The sequence below is a fragment of the Rhea pennata genome, chromosome 1, assembly GCF_028389875.1.
Source record: "Rhea pennata isolate bPtePen1 chromosome 1, bPtePen1.pri, whole genome shotgun sequence".
NCBI classification, from domain to species: domain Eukaryota; kingdom Metazoa; phylum Chordata; class Aves; order Rheiformes; family Rheidae; genus Rhea; species Rhea pennata.
The window spans coordinates 10555913-10574076 of NC_084663.1; the positions used below are offsets into that span (position 1 = coordinate 10555913).

General features: G+C 35.9%; 1 protein-coding gene across 1 annotated transcript in view; it reads left to right on the forward strand.

Annotated features, from left to right (window-relative positions):
- PCLO (piccolo presynaptic cytomatrix protein) overlaps positions 1–18164 on the forward strand; it is a 364298-nt gene that overhangs the window by 232655 nt on the left and 113479 nt on the right. The window contains exon 10 of the mRNA XM_062597873.1: positions 10466–10591. Coding sequence (XP_062453857.1) covers positions 10466–10591 — 126 coding nt within the window. The remainder of the gene's footprint in view (positions 1–10465; positions 10592–18164) is intronic.

Sequence of the window (18164 nt, forward strand, 5' to 3'; positions counted from 1 at the left end):
CTTCAAAATATTGACTAAGAACCATGAATTTTCCCCACAGCCTACATTCTCTCCAGAATGTCTTCTCTCCCAGAGGAAGTGATAAGAGTGACATAGCTTCTATTTAAGAAATGTCAACACATAGCTGCATAAATATCACAACTTACTCTGCTCTAAAAGAGTTAATTAAATAAAAATTCTTTGATCAATTACTTAAAAATAATAACTATCTGCAGTTTAATATGAATATGTAATACCAAGACACTAGGTAATATCTATAATAACAGGTCAGCACATAAATCTGTAGTTAAGAGAATTAACATGTGAAATTCTTAGCCCTTTACTCAATATTTTCTTCACAAAATATAGAGAGGTTCAAAGGCTTGAGTTCTGCTTGCAAAATCATTTAATAAAACCTGAAATTCAAGCTTTCTTCCAACATGTTAAAATACTTTATAACTAATAAGGAAAATCATCACATTCACCTAGGACTGCAATATTATTTGCACTATATCAACACATCCCTAATAAGCCACATTTGTAATGTACCAACTAATATGTGATATGTCAGCAGAGCACCCTTTATGTAAATCCTCTTCCTGTGTTGATGTTGTTGCCTCATACCATGTGAGAAATATCAAGAAAAATCAATTCAACTTTACCTTTCTCTGAGAAGGACATTAGCAAAAAGCTTGAGCAACAACTATAGCATTAAAAATGTCACAAAGATTGATTTTTTACAGTAAAGCCATGAATCATTGGCTGACATATTGCTTGACAATTTGTCTTTTATAGTAGATTCACCCTCCTAAGTATCTTTAGTTTTGTGGATCTTCACTGAAATTATGGCAGTAAGCTGAAAAAGTCTTTAGACTTTAGGTAGGCATTTTCTTACATTTTCTTAACTTTTGGCCTGGAGTTGGGATGTTACAGTATGGATGAATGGGCAACCTGATGAGTAAAAAGCTGAATGAATAGTTGGGTTTAGAGGACAGTAGTTAGTGGATTGTGCTATATCCAGAGGCCAGTAACAAGCGGTGTACCACACGGGCCTCTCCTGGGACCTATTGTGTTTACTGCCTTTATCTTTGAGGAGCTTTTGTAGTGCACTGTCATAAAGTATGTAGATGACTCCAAAGCAGAGGATCAGTTAACATGCACACGGATAAGAGTACCTTCAGAGGATCTAAGACAAGTTGAAAGAATGGGCCAGACTCAACAAGGATAAAGTCTGGCACCTGGGGAAGAAGAATCTTATGCACCCACACAGGTTGGGGGCTGACTGCCTGGGGAGCTGCTCTGTGGAAGAGCAGGCTCCCCACCCTGAGAAGGGGCCTTGGTAGACAAGCATCTGAACTTATTGTGCCCTAGCAGCAAAGAAGGCCAACAGCATTCTGGGCTGCATTACAAGGAGCATGGCCAGTAGCCTAAGAGTGATTAGTTTCTCCCTCTATTCAGCATTTTAGACCACATCTAGATACTGTGCCCCATTCTGGGCCCTCTAGTGCAAGGAAGACATCAACAAACTGAGGTGAGTTCAGTGGAGATCCACCAGTATGGTTGATTCTAGAGCACCTGCCTTGTCGAGGAGAGGCTGAAGGATAAGGATTTGTTGAGCCTGGGAAAGAGACAGATTTTGAGAGACGTGATAGCAGCCCTCCTTCACCTGCTAGGAGCTTATCAACAAGAGGAAGCCAGGCATTTCACAACGGTGCATGGCAAGAAGACAAGAGGCAATGGGCAGAAGCTGAAATAAGAGAGGTTTGTACTAGATATAAGAAAAAAAATGTTTCACCTTTGCATTTAGCCAGAACTATTGAGCTGTGTAAACCTAAGATATTTTGCGACTTACTTAAAACCATTTCAATTTTAGAACGAGAAAGAGAATGTATGCGCTTAGATATAAGCTTGCTAGCTAAATAAAGCTGTTCAGACAAGACTATGACAAAAAAAGGAAGCAGGAAAAAATGAAGAAGAGTGAAAATTACATTTTGACTAATGCAATACAAACAAGACTAAGACTGAAGGGTCTTTGTAGTCTTTGCTAAGGGGTTAGAGGTGCTTCTGAGTATAAGTTTACGGTTAATAAGTTCACTAAGCCTACATTTATCTATAAGCTTAAGAAAACAGTGACATACCTTACCCTAGATAGCATCACCACTCTGTATAGCTAGCATGGACTACAGTCCAGTATGTGATAGGACTGAGTGATGTCTCTGTTTCTGTCTCTGCCCTCCTCATCTATCATCTACTAGTTTCACAGAAAGAATTCTTGATAGGTACAGTCTTTGTGCTCCACAAATATCAGCACTATGACTGCTGGAGAAGTAGTGTAAAATGAAGGAGAAGAGTATGTTTCTTATTTTCCACTTAGTATAATTGTATATTGGACAAATGTGTACACATCACCCAAGACTTCTGCCTTGCCATTAGTTAAATTTATTAAATACAGAAGTTTTATTCAGTGAGACCTAGACTAATTTGGTCTATGTTTGTTCAGCCCTTTATTCTTTCTCTGACAGAAGATACCTAGGAAATTAATGTCAGCGTAAGCACAGTGCAATATTCTCCTAGCCTGTTGTTCAGCCGCTTTGTGAGGTAGTGATTGCTTTTTGTTTTTAATAGGGAATTGCTCTTTCCCTAAAGGCTTTTAATTATGCATTATAATATAGACAACACATGCATATGTATTTACTTGTTTATTACATCATATTTACATTAACTCTATTGCTGTTTCTTAAATACCAGAGCTGATAATGACATGAGAGTTCAAAACTAGCATTTTAAGCAGTGGGTGTCAGATATCAGGCAATAGTGCCTATTGTACTATCCGTAAATGCAGGTGAAATCACAATGTATACCATTTTTGTATAGATTTAAAGCCGCAGTCCAACACAGAGGGAACTTTAGTAATCTTGCTCTATGTGACAGAGACCATCCAGAAAGGAGAAACCTGTATCTCGTTTTAAAGTACAAATGGTAAATGCTCTGAGTTACAAATTTGTAAAGTACTTCATGATCCTTCAAGATGATAACCACTGTGCAAATCAGCTTGGAACAGATTCTCAGCTGATATAAAATAATGCTACATTATTAAAACAACCAGAGTATATCTGAATTTCAGCAGCTGAAGATTTGGCCTCATGTATATTTTATGTTTTTACTGCTAATGGCCAAGAAGCTGAATAGCTGAATAGGCTTAACCATGTTTCTAGGAAACAGCCTCATTTAAACTAATTTAGTTCAGAAAGCAACAAAACAATTCTGCTGAGCACAATCTCGAAGACTTTATACCTATCTAGACAGCTAAGCTTTGATTTGGATCTTCATATTTATATATTGCACAGAATTGCATAATAATAATAATGCAAACAAAAATTTACTCTGAGTTGAATTATATGTGTTACTTTTTCATGTTGCTTTCCAAGTACTTCATCTAAACTGTTTTTATTTGCATTATCATGTTTTCTCCAGCCTTTCCAGATTGCTTTATCACAACTATGATATCTAAACAAATAGTTTGCTTTTCATCAGAGGGAATTTAAATCAGAACTCTCCAAAGAGAAGTCACTGTTGTTTTTTTTCTGTAGCCAACAATTTTGTTCAGTATGGACAATAGAACATAGCATAAAATTATTCCCATAGATAAGGGTCTGCAAGCACCCTATCATATGTCTGATCTAGATAAGGCTGGAAGAAGAATGGAGAGATAATGAATAGCAAACAAAAGCAAAAGGAAAGTATGTTCTGTCTATATTCCCAGCCAAAAAGAGTTAGAAAACTTCATATTGTTTGGTTTAATCGAGATGCTCTCAGTACTACAGCATGGTATTTTGGCATATGGTGAAATTCTTAATATCTGATGTTTTTCTTTTCTAATTCTTCACCTTCATGTTTTTTTCTAATTACTGCCATTGGACCTTGCTCTCACAAAACCACCCCTTTTTTTTGTTTGTTTGTTTTTTTGCTATGATTCAAGTTCATGAATGTCTGTTTTTGAATTTTATTTTCAAAGTATTGTTAAAAAGTGATGAAAACCATATTTGGTCGTCTGTTTTACTTTTCCCTCAGTTATGTCTTTACGTTGGTTCATAGACTTGTAATGTGTACTTTGAGGTCTAGGTACATCTTCAGTTTCACAATACTCAAGGACTTGTGCCCTAGGCCACTTCTTTATTTTGCTGCTCACGCCCATTGTCTTTTTTTTGTTTTTTGTTTTTCCCCCCTCATTTTACTTCTCTAATGTTTCAGTTTTAAATGCATAGTATAATATCCAAAACAAGTAAGGAGACCATGGTTTTCCAGAAATAACTAGTGATTTTCCTTCAGAGTATGCTCTTAGGCACTAGAAATCCAAACGTGTAGTTCTTTTTTTTTTTTTTATTTTTCAAAGATTCAGACACCCAGAAGTCTATTAAAAATTCTTGTAGCTATTACTACAAGAGTCATGTTTGCTATTGATGCTTTTACTTGCAGTTTCCTGTGGCAATTAACGCAAACTTAGATATGATCACTGAAAATCTGTTGCATGTTCTAATTGCTTCTTTCCTTTCATTCCCCATCTAAATAGACAGAGAAATAGTTTTATACTTTGAAAATTTGGCCCAGAGCTAGTACATCAGCAAGGTCTGCATAGAGCTCCCGGGTCACATGCCTGCATTCTCAGACTAGTGTTGAAGTTGTTGCTCATACTATTCTACTTATCTATTAATAAAGCAATACCAGTCCCCGCATTTTGTGCTGGAACTCTGCTTATTTTTATAAGACAAAATATCCCTGTAAGCTAATTTTACACTTCTGTGTAAAAGCAGGAACCAGTGTGGCTTGAACACTGTACACATTTTTTCCATGTTCTTATTTTTTAAAACTTTATTTTATGCAATACATTACTGACATTTATTTCGGAAGGCGAGTCTGATTACTGTTTAGATGCTGAAATAGTTTCAGGAAATCTAGGCTGTTTATATTCTAATAGTTGTAGTAGAGCTGTTCTAGCTAGCAGAAAAAAAAAAAAAAAAGATGATAGGATATAATGAACTTCCCTGTGAACAGAGTAATGTTGACTGCCAGTAACTTGATCTTTTGCTTCATAATGGCAAAAAAGACTAAATCCTAATTGCAAAACTCAGGTTATGGTCAGCCTGTTTCAGCAAAATAAATTATTGTGTGTCAACCAAGTCATATTTCTAGTCTTTCTATTGTGTTGTTACTGTAACTCAACGAAATATGAAAGGCAATAGAATTTCACAAAGGTCTGAGCTTAATCAGCCTACCCAGAAGTTCAGAACAAATGAGTCTAATTGAACTTACTTAAATGAGTGTAATTGAAAGTCACTGCTTATTGGTGGAGATGAGGAAAAGAGAATGATGACTTTGTAAAACACTTCTTCAGTGATGCTAGCCAGGTCACCAGTGACAGAGTTTATTAGTGTCAAATCATTGGTCACTATTCATATTTCTAATATACATATATACATATATATACACATACAAGCATGTATATGAATGTATATCATTGAAATAGTATAGGATGTTTAGAAGTTTGTGAGATAACTGTTGAAGTATCATTTTGAAAGTCACAAACTAGATGAGTTGGCAGAAAAGTTGTCCAACGAATTTTATTTATATTTTTCTCTACTAGATACTATTTTTTCTCAAAAGAAACTATTTTGACTTATTAGACATTTCAAACCTTTAAAGTTTGTAAGTTTGTACTTTCAGCTGTATAAAGCAGTGGCTCACAAGCTAACTGTAAGGATTTACTATGAATGTTTGTCTGTTTATCAAATTATAAAACAAATTTAGTTGTAATTGATGTATTTTGTTAGAGTTCAGCATCTTGAAGCTTCAGATAAGATGAGGTAGAAGAGTAGGATCACAGCCTTGGGAAATCAGTAAAAACAGTTGTAATTAATTAGCAGTCCTCTAGCTTTGAAGCATCCTAAAAAGGGTTGTATCTTAAATGTGTAAAATTCCCTTTGAAGAGATATTTTCCTGAAGATGATTTCCATGGGAATCAGTAGTGAAAGTTCAGAAAGGTACCAGCTCTCATTTAAAGCACAGTGATTCACTTTTTGACAGTTGACTGGTCCTATGTCTTTTAAAGAAAGGAAACAGAAGTTCATTAATCTGAAAACCTAAAATTGAAAGATAAATGTCTCTATACATCAAAACAACCTGAGATGGAAATTTAGACTCAAAGGATGAAAAAAATCAAAACCTAAGATTAAAAGAGATCTAGGAAACAAAATGATTGATGATATTTTTAAGCTACCCATATTCAGTGTGATAAATTGAGCAATATCACTGCAAACAGAGGTAATAAGCTTAATATTTTCAGTAGACACAGTGTCCATAAATAAGTTTGAAATGTCATTACATGAGAAAATGCAGCAACGTCCAAGCGATGTTTATCAGCCAGAGTAGAACACTTAAAACACCCTGGACAAAAAAGTAGCTTACTCATTCTGACTCTCAGGAATTGAACCTTTAATTTAAAAGTTCTGTCATTTAAGTTAAAATATTTTATAGTACATTTTCACAAAAGAATCATAATGAAATAAAATTTTCTAATTTGGTACTAACAGTTCAAATTAAATTGAATAATCCTTGTCTTGGCCAGCAATAAGAGCAGGGCCATATACATGCAGATGCGTGCACACACACCATGTAAAGTTGTGCCTTTAGCATGCATCCTGCTACTTAATATATAATGTCACTCATATATTTGAATCTAAAAATTTAGAATATAAAATTAAAATCTTTTACAAGCTCTTTAGGAATAAAAAGCTTCAAATACTAGCATATATAATAAGTGATTTTATTAGCAGTTATGTGGCTAAATGCCTTAGATTTGCAAAATCAGAATTGATATATCAACCATGATTTTTAAAGCTACCTCGCAAATTAAGTGTCAGAAACACCCATTTATGTGACAAACTACCTCTTTTCTTCTGCCATTCTGATACAATTAAAATATCGAGAGAGCCACTAGCATAATGTTTCATGAGAAAACTCTGAACTTGTAAAATTATCCCAACGTGATGGAAAGAGTTCAGTCCGATTGATAAATTGAAGTCTGTATATTGGCTGTGTGGGCTAAGGGTAAGTGGGGTGTGTGTGTACAGTAATAGTATGGTACGTCTGGATTTACTGAAGTTTCACTGAAGTTCCCAGATTTCACTGAAATAACTAATTTAAAATAACTATGCAATTTGTGTCCATCACACTGAAAAAAATATTCTCTGCTCCTAGATAGAAATAAACCTGGGATTTCCCATAGCACAGTCTTGGAGTCTAATATAGCTATTGTTTTAAATGCTGCATCCTTTCTGTCCATCAGATTACTAGTTTTAAAAATTAGCTGCTGAACAGTAGTGTTTCCTTAAGCAATTATCATTCATGCAGAGTTTATAATTAAAGGAATATTAACTACCATGGTGGAGGTATCTTGTAGAAAAAATTTAATTATATTTCCCATGCCTGTAATTAGCTTGGGTATTTAGGTGATTTTTTTAATGCTGATTATGTCTATCCATTTACATATTTATTTTAGAGGGTGCTCTTCAAGCTGAAATATTCATATTTTTCCATTTCTTAATTTACTGTCAAAAGAGGGAGAAACATTTGTTCACTTACTGTATCTATAAAGAGACTGCAAGACAGTTTTACAAGAGGCTGACTTTAATAAAGATGTTGATCAGGTTTTCAAATTACAAATTGAAGACACACATGTAAAGAGGGGCCAGACTGGCTGCAAGTTTTAGCAAGAAGTCCAAGGAATTCATTAGCTAATTTCACGCTCTCATCTAAGTATTCACAGCTCATATCAAGGATGTTCAGATCTGCCTGTATGATATTTCATAGAGGCTTTTTGAAGTAGTAAGATTAAACTGAATAAATATATAAATAAAGGAAATCAAGTTAACTTGAGAGGAAATATTTGCTTTATCAAATCCAAATCTGTGTACAAATGTAATTTACAGAGTTCTCATTCATGTTGTTATAGGGTTTGGATTTACAGATTTCCTAAATCTCTTATCTGTTATCTTAACTGTGCTTATCTTTAGTATCAAGACTAAATATTACCTCAGAGGTGAAAAAATACAACTTTGACACGGGTGTATATGGCAGAGCAGAAGTTTGTCTCTAATTTGTGCAGAAATATAATCTAGATGTAAATTATTTTCAATGTATGGATAAAACCTTCCTACCATATCAAAATGTTTTCCTCAGTTATGCATGATAGTGCACAAGTAGTAAGAGATCTGATCTGCAGAAGGTCTCAGCCCTCTGTACTAAAAGCTCAAGATCTCCCGGACCACTTATCATAACTTATCCTCAACCATCTCGTGGATTGTTCCCAGGATATTTACCCCTGAATCTAGCCCTGGGTCTTCAGACCACTGAAATCAGCCACTAGACTCTGTATCCCTTATCGCACATCACCCCATATGACTCCCAGGTGCTCATCCTCGTACTGAATGCCCACCCAAAGTGTGTTAAGACAGCTCTCCAAATCTAATTCTGATGGACGCAGGCCATCTTCTCCAAAAAGGTTTTAACTAATATGAGGTGCCTACTGCCCCCATCGTTATCGTTTTATGCTTGAACATATTGCACGTTCCAGCAGTGCATACTGCTTGATTTATATAATTCTACATTATCTCAGTGAATCAAATATACCTATGCACACTAACTGCTAGGCTGTAGCTGAAAGAACAACCCTCATATGTTTCCCTTTAATTCTACACAATACAGTTTTCCTTTTTTGCTCTCACTCACCTGTTTTATCAGTTTATCAGGTGGCACCAGGCACCTTCTGAAATAAAAGCAAATGTCTAATAGGTAGATGTGAAGAAAGCTGGGACACAAATTATATAGTTTTAGCTAAACCGTGGTGTAAAAACTAGTAGAAACTTCCTTAGATAGAGTTCAGACTAAGCAATGAAACATAAAAGAAGGAAAAATAATTTACTGTGTTGTAATAAAGCCTATATATATACACACCACATACATATATATATATAAAGGTAGTCTATTATAGGAGACAAAAAGATGAAATTATAGACTGAAACTAGTGCAAGGAAGATTACCGCCACAAAGAGATTTGGGACAGTAACTCCTGTGGGTATGTTGCTTCTAAAACAAACTTAGAGCTGATTTGAGCTCAGAGCTGATTTATCAGAATACTAACAGCATTCTCAGGAAAAGCCTTAATCTAAAAAGATTTTCAATGCTGCTTTTCAAAGAGATTGTGCCATGAGCTTCCCATAGCTGATTAGTGAAATCACTCAGCAGGGTTAGGTTATTAAATTAATAAATTAGAAATTAATTATTTTAACCGTTAAAACAGGGGTGGGAAAATCAGCCTTTATATTCCTAGATCAAAGTGTGAATCATCTTATTTGAAATTTTCTTTTTCTTCAAAGGAGCTATTTGTTTTTCTTATATAGGAAATATTTTTTAAAACAACAAGATGGCATGAAAAATTGGTGATGCCTAAGATTAGTTGAATTAGACTATTTTGTAAGCATTTGTGTTCACTCTCAGCTTTCTATCAGCAAGAGAGATCAGTGATATGCTTCTTTTACTAAAATAATCAAACTGATTTTAATATTTTCATCTTTGTAATTTTTGAAGAAGAAAATATGTTAGATTTGATGTTGCATTATACAGAGTGTAGGCTTTTTCTGTTCTGGTAACTTCTATATCCTGTATGGAAAAGATGCCAATTAAAAGGAAATATTTAAGAAAAATAATAGCATCTGCCAAATATAACTTGATGTAAATGTGCATGTTTTGCCATTTGATCTCAGAGGTATCTTTGTGTCTCTGAATGATTGTAAAAGCTCAACTATTAAATTTTTCAGCTAAATTGCATTCTTAGGGTATATAATAAAGCTATCCTTTGAATCCACATTTCACATGGATTTCTTTTAATGTAATGCAATTTAATTAATATTGCAAATTAAGGTTTGCTCAAAATATGCGATACAAATTGTCATTTTACAGTACAGTGAGGCTGTCAGAAGATAGGATTGGCTTCAACATTTTTGGTGTGTTTGGATGGTTCTTAGTGTAATAGCAGCAATACATTAGACACTCATGCAGATCTTTTCCTAAACTGAAGGTCAACTGAATACTCCTACTAAAGCTAAGTCTGGGGAAAGTATCGGGTGGGACTGCAGTTACTCATGCAATGTTTCCAACTTTTAAAAGTACCAGGTTTCTTTCCTGTGGATTCAAAAACTTACGGATTTGGGAATTTCCTCTCTTGTTAGCCGAGCAGCACTTCTTTCCTGTGTCCAGGAGAAATTCTCCTTTTGTGAAGATATTCTGCTTAGTGCAATAACCTTAACTTTCCAAGCACAGCCAGGTGTTACTGGTGACACCTTACTGTAACCTCTGAAGAGTTCCTTTTATTGCCAGTGAAATATTTATTGCTTCATCTCTCTTCACAGTTGTTTGTTTCTTTTGATCACAGGCAATGGACTGGGAATCCGAGTCGTAGGTGGGAAAGAAATCCCCGGAAGTAGTGGGGAAATTGGAGCTTACATTGCCAAGATCTTGCCTGGGGGAAATGCAGAGCAGACGGGCAAGCTGATAGAAGGTAAGTTAAACATATTATCAAGGCAAGGAATAGTTGGAATTGCAATAGAGTTATTTATAAAATACATTTTCTTTTGTATGACCGGCATAATCTTATGTAACAGGGGAAGGGCATCTGACAGCCCGCCTAAACCTCCAGTGAGTTTTAAGTCAGAAAAGGATGGATATGAGGTCCTATTATGATTTCTATAGCCAGAAGGAATTGCCATTGTGAGCAGCATTATGTCATGTCTTTCTTAATCTGCACCAATGTGCTTTCTATATTGGGCAAAGATGAAATGGCTAGAATTTCACCTGCACTCATGTATTCCCTGTTGCTTTTTATATCCTTGGTGGTTTCTTTGTCAATATTTCAAACATATTCCTAAAAGGGTACGCGTGTCAAGGTAACTTAAGATTAAATGAAGTTAAGTTTAGTTAAGGCTAAGTTTAAGTGAGGGAATGATGTATCTTTCCCTATACAGTTGACTATCATTCACATTTAATCAGAGTAATGTCTTACTCATAACAGTGATAAAGTACATTTAATTACATGTATCTATTGAAAGAATCTATCTTAATTTCTTGTCTTGTGAAATAAGTATTTATTTTACCTTCATCTGTACAGGAAAGTAGGTCTTTAATAGCTGTGTTGGCTTGTGCAGTTTCTCAGTGAAATAGTTTTCATAGCAAGCAGGTTAAAGAGGAGGACATAGTTGTTCAAAACAAACAGAATGAACAGTTAGTGCTTGGAATCATCGCTAGTCTTGTGGTTTCTCTTGTCAAGAACTCCTTTGGGAACTGAGGCTCAAAAGCTCTTCACTCTTCAGATGGTCACATTCTTAAGGAGTGCTCAGGAGAATCTTGGATTTATAATAACCACAGGATAAATTCAGACACAATTGTGTTTTCTTTCTGTTCCCATGATGCGTCTTGAAGGTTTATTCATATTTTACAGAATGATGAATAAGGCAGTGCAATATTTATTCCCTCTGTATTTCATTCTCTGTCTTGTGTTCGGTCATGTTTCTGGTCAGATCTTTATAAAATTATTCTAGACTTTGGTATGCTGGTATAAATCTGGAGCAAATTCATCAAAATGGCTAGACTTAATGTGCAGAATTTGTCCACAAAAAGACCCAGAGTATATATTAGTATTGAAGTGTTAAATATTCCATCAGAAAGAAAAATAGCTTTCTATAGAACATATCATTACCATAACATACCAGACAAACACTTCCCCTCACTGTTGTTTACCTTTTAAATCTTGCCATTATATCTGGATTACTTTTTATGTTATTTTAGATCATTATCATAGATCTACAATGAATATTTGTCAATTTTACTGTTTTTTTTATTTTAGTGCAAATATGGCTGATGTACAGTTAATTTCTGCCCTTTGAAATTGCTAAAATCCGTGGACTTTCTAATGAGGTCTTCACATTCTCGCTATCAGTTATGTATACTGGCAATGTTACTGATATTGCTGATATTATTGTGCCTGAAAATAGAGGCTAGTCTTTTTCTTTTTCAAGTTACTTGCTGTGTCTCACATCACATACAAAAAACCTTATATTATCTCTTTCCCCAAAAGATAATTCTTTCATATTAATAATTTGTATAGTACTCATGAGCCACTTTTTCTGCTGAAATGCTTTGTGACTTCAGCTTAATGATAGAGACACCTACTCATCAACTAAACATATACTAATGTCATTACAAGCTAATATCTTGACTCATTGGTCTTTCTAAGAACATGATTCACTGAAGAAAAAAAAAAAAAAAAAAAAACTTAATCAGTTCATTAATTCCTCCACAACTAGAAACATATAACAGTGGGACAGGTCTGAAAATCCTTTCAGAAAAAAAGAAAAAAAAAAAAAAAAAAAAAAGAAACAAAGGTGTATTTACTCTTCACATGACAGAAGGGACAGTTTTACCCATTCTCACCACAACTACACCTGTTAAGAAACGACACACTTTAAAATATAAATAGATTCTATTCCCTAGTGAAAGGCAATGCATAAAATTTTAGGTTATATAAATAGCTTTGCAGGGGAATGTTAGTCCTGAAAAGTTTATTTATAGTTCTGACTGGCAAGTACCAGTCTTCTTGGGTCTCTCACCTTGAATTGCTTTCAGATGTCGAAAATATCCCTGATTCATAACTCATTGGTATTACAGGACCTGGAGATGGAGGACTCATTCCAGTGAACTTGTCAAGTGCAGAGACTTGTGTCAATTTGATAAATTGGTCTGTGCTCCCTCTCATGTTGACAGAGACATTGTGCTTATCTTCTACCTGGAAAATCTATTAGGGGAATGGGCATTTTATACTGCCAGGATTTTTCAGTAACAAAAGAAACTAGAATAAAAAAAAAAAAAAAAACAGAAATAAAATATGAATGTGTGTTACTAACTGTTATAAATTTCCTGGATACCTGAGCATTCAAGTGCTGTTATTGGATCATGCCCCAGTATTAATCTGGTTAATGCTTTTGAAGACAGAATGCAACATTTTCCCAAACTGATATTCTTTGTTATCAGGTCCTAAATAAACCCATGTAAATTATTTGATTTAGTTCCAATGATGGTGCTTTTGAATCTTCTATTGAGGAGAAGAACGTTTTGCCACAGTGTTTTTAGAGTGGAAAATCCACTTTACAGACTGCTGAAGAATGGAATGCTACCTCTATTTCAGTCTTTTTCTGGAGGTTCTTTCATTTTTCAGCCAGCTAGTAGCTCCCAAGATGCTTACACAGCAGTTAAGATTTAAACCCTAATTAAGACGTTAAATCTGGAAATGAAAGAAGTTTTATTCATTGAAGAAAAACTCTGTAGGAACCAACATGTTTTTATATACGCATTTGCTAATTTGGGCACCATAAGGATTGAGATCTTCTGTCTATAATTTCCTGTAATTCATAAACTTAATGTTTAATTCGAATCAAGAATTTTAATGGTTATTCAAAGGTTTCTGGATAGCTTCTGTCTATAAGCAAAGGCAGACATTTAATGCCAGTGCTGTTTAGTCTGGCTTCCCTTTTGTCACCAGCCTTTGTTTTTCATACTTGTGCCGTGCCCTTCATCATGCCAGAATGTGTATTTTGGAATAGTATATTTTTGTACAGTAAATCAGATCAGGGAGCTAATCCTGGTATAAAAATCATTTCCCTTGATCTGGCTCACCAAAAACTAGTGACCCATTGAAAAACTGGTGACCCACTGGTTTCACTACAGGAAAAAAAAAAAAAAAAAAAAAAAGGTACGATGATACTAACTTTAAAAATGTATTTGTTGCTACAAGAAAAGCCATACCCTTAATTGTGAGTGTATTATTAACACATTGAAATGGAAAATCTTTCTCAGACCAGCAGAACAGTGCTCATAATTCAGGACCTTTCACTAATATCTATAGCCTGTAACTTCATTCAGACATACAAAGGAGAACAATACATATAGTTAATTTTAAGTTCTTGGTCAAGAGAGTTTATGATAGTAAAAAATAACTTTTGTATACCAGTGCATTTCGTCTGACTTTATCCAAATCTGAGAGATACCGCAATATCAACACTGAAAAAGATTAAAAATAAATAAAAATAAATAAACAAGAAAGAAATCATTCCACCCCGTTGCTGAACTGACGATGTCAAGTATTCTAAATTAGGAAGTGTCTAGAATAAATATATCTTTTTAGCCTCATTTAAGCCACCTTGTACGGTTGCCATCTTGACCGCAAACTAATTTTTCCAAAGAAACCTCGCATTTTTTTGATATATAGTATATTCAAATAAATGAAGATCTACTCATTGTTCTTTTTTATCATTATTACTCACTGACTTTATTTCCTGTGACCTTATTCTGAGATCTAGATTACTGCTTTTCGCATATAGCTTCACACTAAAGCACCTAACTCCTTCACATTAGTTAGCTATTTTCTTGACAGCTCTGTATTTTCAATAGCTTTAATCCTATTTTAGATTGAGAAGATGAAGGTAAGGAAGTCAAGACATATCTTTTAGTTTTGAGAACCAAAATTTGAAATTGGTTATATACGACTTTCCAGAGAACTGAGAAAAAAGTTGGAAAAATGCTAACAAGAACAAAAATTAAAGAGAATTTGTTTACATGCAGAATCAAAATGCTGATATGAAGCCTGTCTTGACTTCCTCTGATTTCATCCATCAGATTTTGTGCGTCCTGTTTGGTAGGACAGTTGGAAGAGTGGTCCTTCCTGGTCTATGGCTCCTGGTGCAGCCTGGTTCAGGGACTGGGTCTCTAACCCTCCCATATGCCTCAGTTTGCTGACTGGGTGTTTTTAGAGAGTTTTATCCTGACTGCAGAGCTGGGGAACTGGGGAACCAAGGGGGTCTTTATTCCAAGTTGTCAGTCAACCAGACAAAACGTGTTGCAATGCTTAAGCTAGTTAGTATTCACCAGGATCAAGAGATTCCTCTACTTCTAGGTGCCCTAGCAATTCCAGAGAACCGGTAAAATCTAGAGGCTTACAGTGAACTTGATTCATGGTGATCTTACTACCTTTCCTGTTTCCACTCCTCAGCAGCTATGACATGGATCGGATTTTTGTTAACCAGTCTGAGCCTTTCTGGGTACATATTTATTTTTTATATAAGTGCATTATTTAAATAATATTTTCTCAAACTTTAAAATAGGAAAATCCTACACAGTAAAGAGAAAAAAAAAAAAACTCATTATTAAAATTGGAAGAGCAACTCCAGTTTTCATTATATATTGAATATATATTAATTTAACATTTTTAGTGTAACATAGAAGGATGCCACCTACCTTATGAGTCACAAACCTTTGCTGTAAAATTTTGGTATATAAAGAGTCTTTGCTAGCAAATAGACATGTTATTCAATTCAATTGAGCTGAATCTTGCATTTTATAATTTAATAATTATAATCAGAACACAGGGATATTCTAAGCTTCTCAACCCTGAAGCGGGAGCAATAATAATATAAGAAAAACTGTATGATGTGCGCGGAGACAACGAAAGATAATGCCTGTTTAAGCTGCTAAGAGGGTCTGAGGAGGGAAAATGCACTGCAATTTGAGAGTTCTTGGTAGATGAGGGTGTCCTACACATCAGTCCACATTCAGTCATTTAAATCTTGATTAACAACTACTCCCTTTAGGATGCCGTAAATGTTATTCCTCAAAGCATAGGTAAAGTCCTCTCTGGAGAGCAACTCGCAATCTGATGGTAAGTATGAAAAGTACGCCCAAGCTCATTCAGTGTCCTCATCATCAAAGTCTGATGATGATTGACCGATGATAAGATTTTAAAGTACTTAATATCTTTAACGCTTGCAATCAATTGCTAAAATGCAGTCGGTCAGTGTTTCAAATTGGCTGTTTGCCTGTAACTGTGGTGGAAGTTCCCCACGCTGTGTGGCCAGTTCCCCTCAAGGCTGGTTTTTGAATGACTAGGTCTTTATCTCTCTTCCATCCTGTCTTAGAAAACTGTGCAACCTGAGAACTTTAAGAGGAAGTAAAACTGGAGTCTCCTCATTCTTCCTATCCTTGTTGATTCACATTTCTTTTTCTTCTATAGAAACTCTCACATATTCAAGTTGTCACAGTTTCCCTTTGTAAGAAGGCCTTTGATGTACAGCTCTTTTTATGTGTTTATGGCCAAAGAAGCATTAAAATCACTGCTTCGCTCTGATGGCACACAGCTTACTATCTCTTGAAGCAGCAGATCCTGTTGAAAGCATCCAAGAGAACACTTTCTTATGGATATTAAGTCAGTACAAGTTGCTCACTGCTTGCCACCATAAAGCTTCTCACACCAAGACTAGTATATGAGATGAGCAACGTGTTCCAGGCCACTGTGCAGTAACTGACAAAAGCGATATCTAGACCTGTGGGAGATGTTTTCTGATCAGAATAAAGTAGAAGAAAGGAGGAAAGTGCTATTAGGATTACCTCTAGGCATCACAATAAAAGAATGTATACAAATTTCTTTGAAGACAGAGAATTTTCCAGTTGAAACACCCAGGATTCGTGGGGATCCTTAGCTAAATGGGGCCAAGCGTCATTACCACAGCTCCTCATTATTTCTGGGACAGACTGTTAGTTGCACAGAAGACTGTGATAAAGGCTTAGGGAGTAGAAGGATAGTAAAGAGAAAAGCTGCTGAGTTAGATGGGAGTCTACTACACAAAAACAAGAATTAATCGGCCACTCTGAACTGCGACTGTATGAGAGCACTGTGTAAGAAATTGAGTCTAGGGGGAGCCAGGAGGTGGAAGCTGATAGACAGCCAACAGGTTTATGGTGCATGAACAATTCCTTATCCACAATGGCACAGTCCACATACGCTAGAGGAAAATATCTTCTAGTATTTATAGTATCTACCATTCTTTCTCTGAGGGGAATGCAAATAAAGCTAATGAGCAGACTGGAGAGGAGCTAACTAATTTGAGGAGCTGATTAACACACTGCTGTTGTGAAAGTATAAGTAAGATGAATCTGGGCATAAGAGATGTTAGACAGGGGCTATTGGGATATTAGTGTGACTGTTTTAATCTGTAAAATATTTGCTGTGTTCCTGCCACTGACATCTGATTACAGGCAGTATTCTTACTCCTCCAGGTAAAAGTACCCTCTATTCAACTTCCAGAAGTTGTTTCACCTCAGCTCTGTGTCAAGAATGTTCCCTTCTGTTTTCTGATCTTAAGTTTCCAAGTTTGCAAGAGCTTGCCATCTTAAAGCATACTATTTATTGGCATAGGAAACATTTGATTTATCATATTTTAAGTACTCTCAGAACTGTGGGACATGCAACTGAATTGTTGACCAGTTCATGAAAGGAGCAGAAGGAAAGAGCTAATATTTTTCTACAGCTTCTTCAAAGTAGCATTGGGCTAGTCTGAGTAGCACAAAGTGAATAACAAGACTGGATCTGTCAGGGAGCAGCAAAGGCTAGCTGTTCCCTAAGGGATGTAGAGCTAGGAGCTGGCAGAGCAGAGGCAAGAGCCAGTCCTCCAGGACCTGAGCAAACAGAGCAGGGCAGACCCAGAGATTGTGGTCAGGTTTAACCAAGAGCCTGGTCCCTGCCATGGCCCTTCTCCTGCCTGACCACAGGTCTGTGGATTGGGGTGGGAGTCAGGGGGGGCTGTGGTCAGGCAGGGGAAGTGCCATGGCAGGGATGGAGTCCAGTACTGTTGCATCAGTGGCCCCAGGCTGTGCTGAAATGGAGGCAGGGATGTGGGGATGTTATAGCCTGTTGGTGGTCTCAGGTCCCTGACAAGACCCAATTCAGAAGATCTCTTATAAATTAAATGGTATATGTAATGGCTCTCCATCTTATTAATCTCTTGTCATATCATGGACAAGCTTTGGATGTTGCTTGGAAATGGAATGAGGCTGGAATGGTCATGGACACCTAAATAGTCGGGACACCAGAAAAGAAGCAGTAAGTCCCTATCTTCCCCCCTGCTTCTCTTTCTGCACTTACCTCTTATGCCTGAATAACAAATGGGTTCAAGCCTAACACAGACTGATCTTGGTCATCTGTGAGTGGAAAGTGCAATATGCATAGTTCTTGATGAGTTTTAAAGACCATA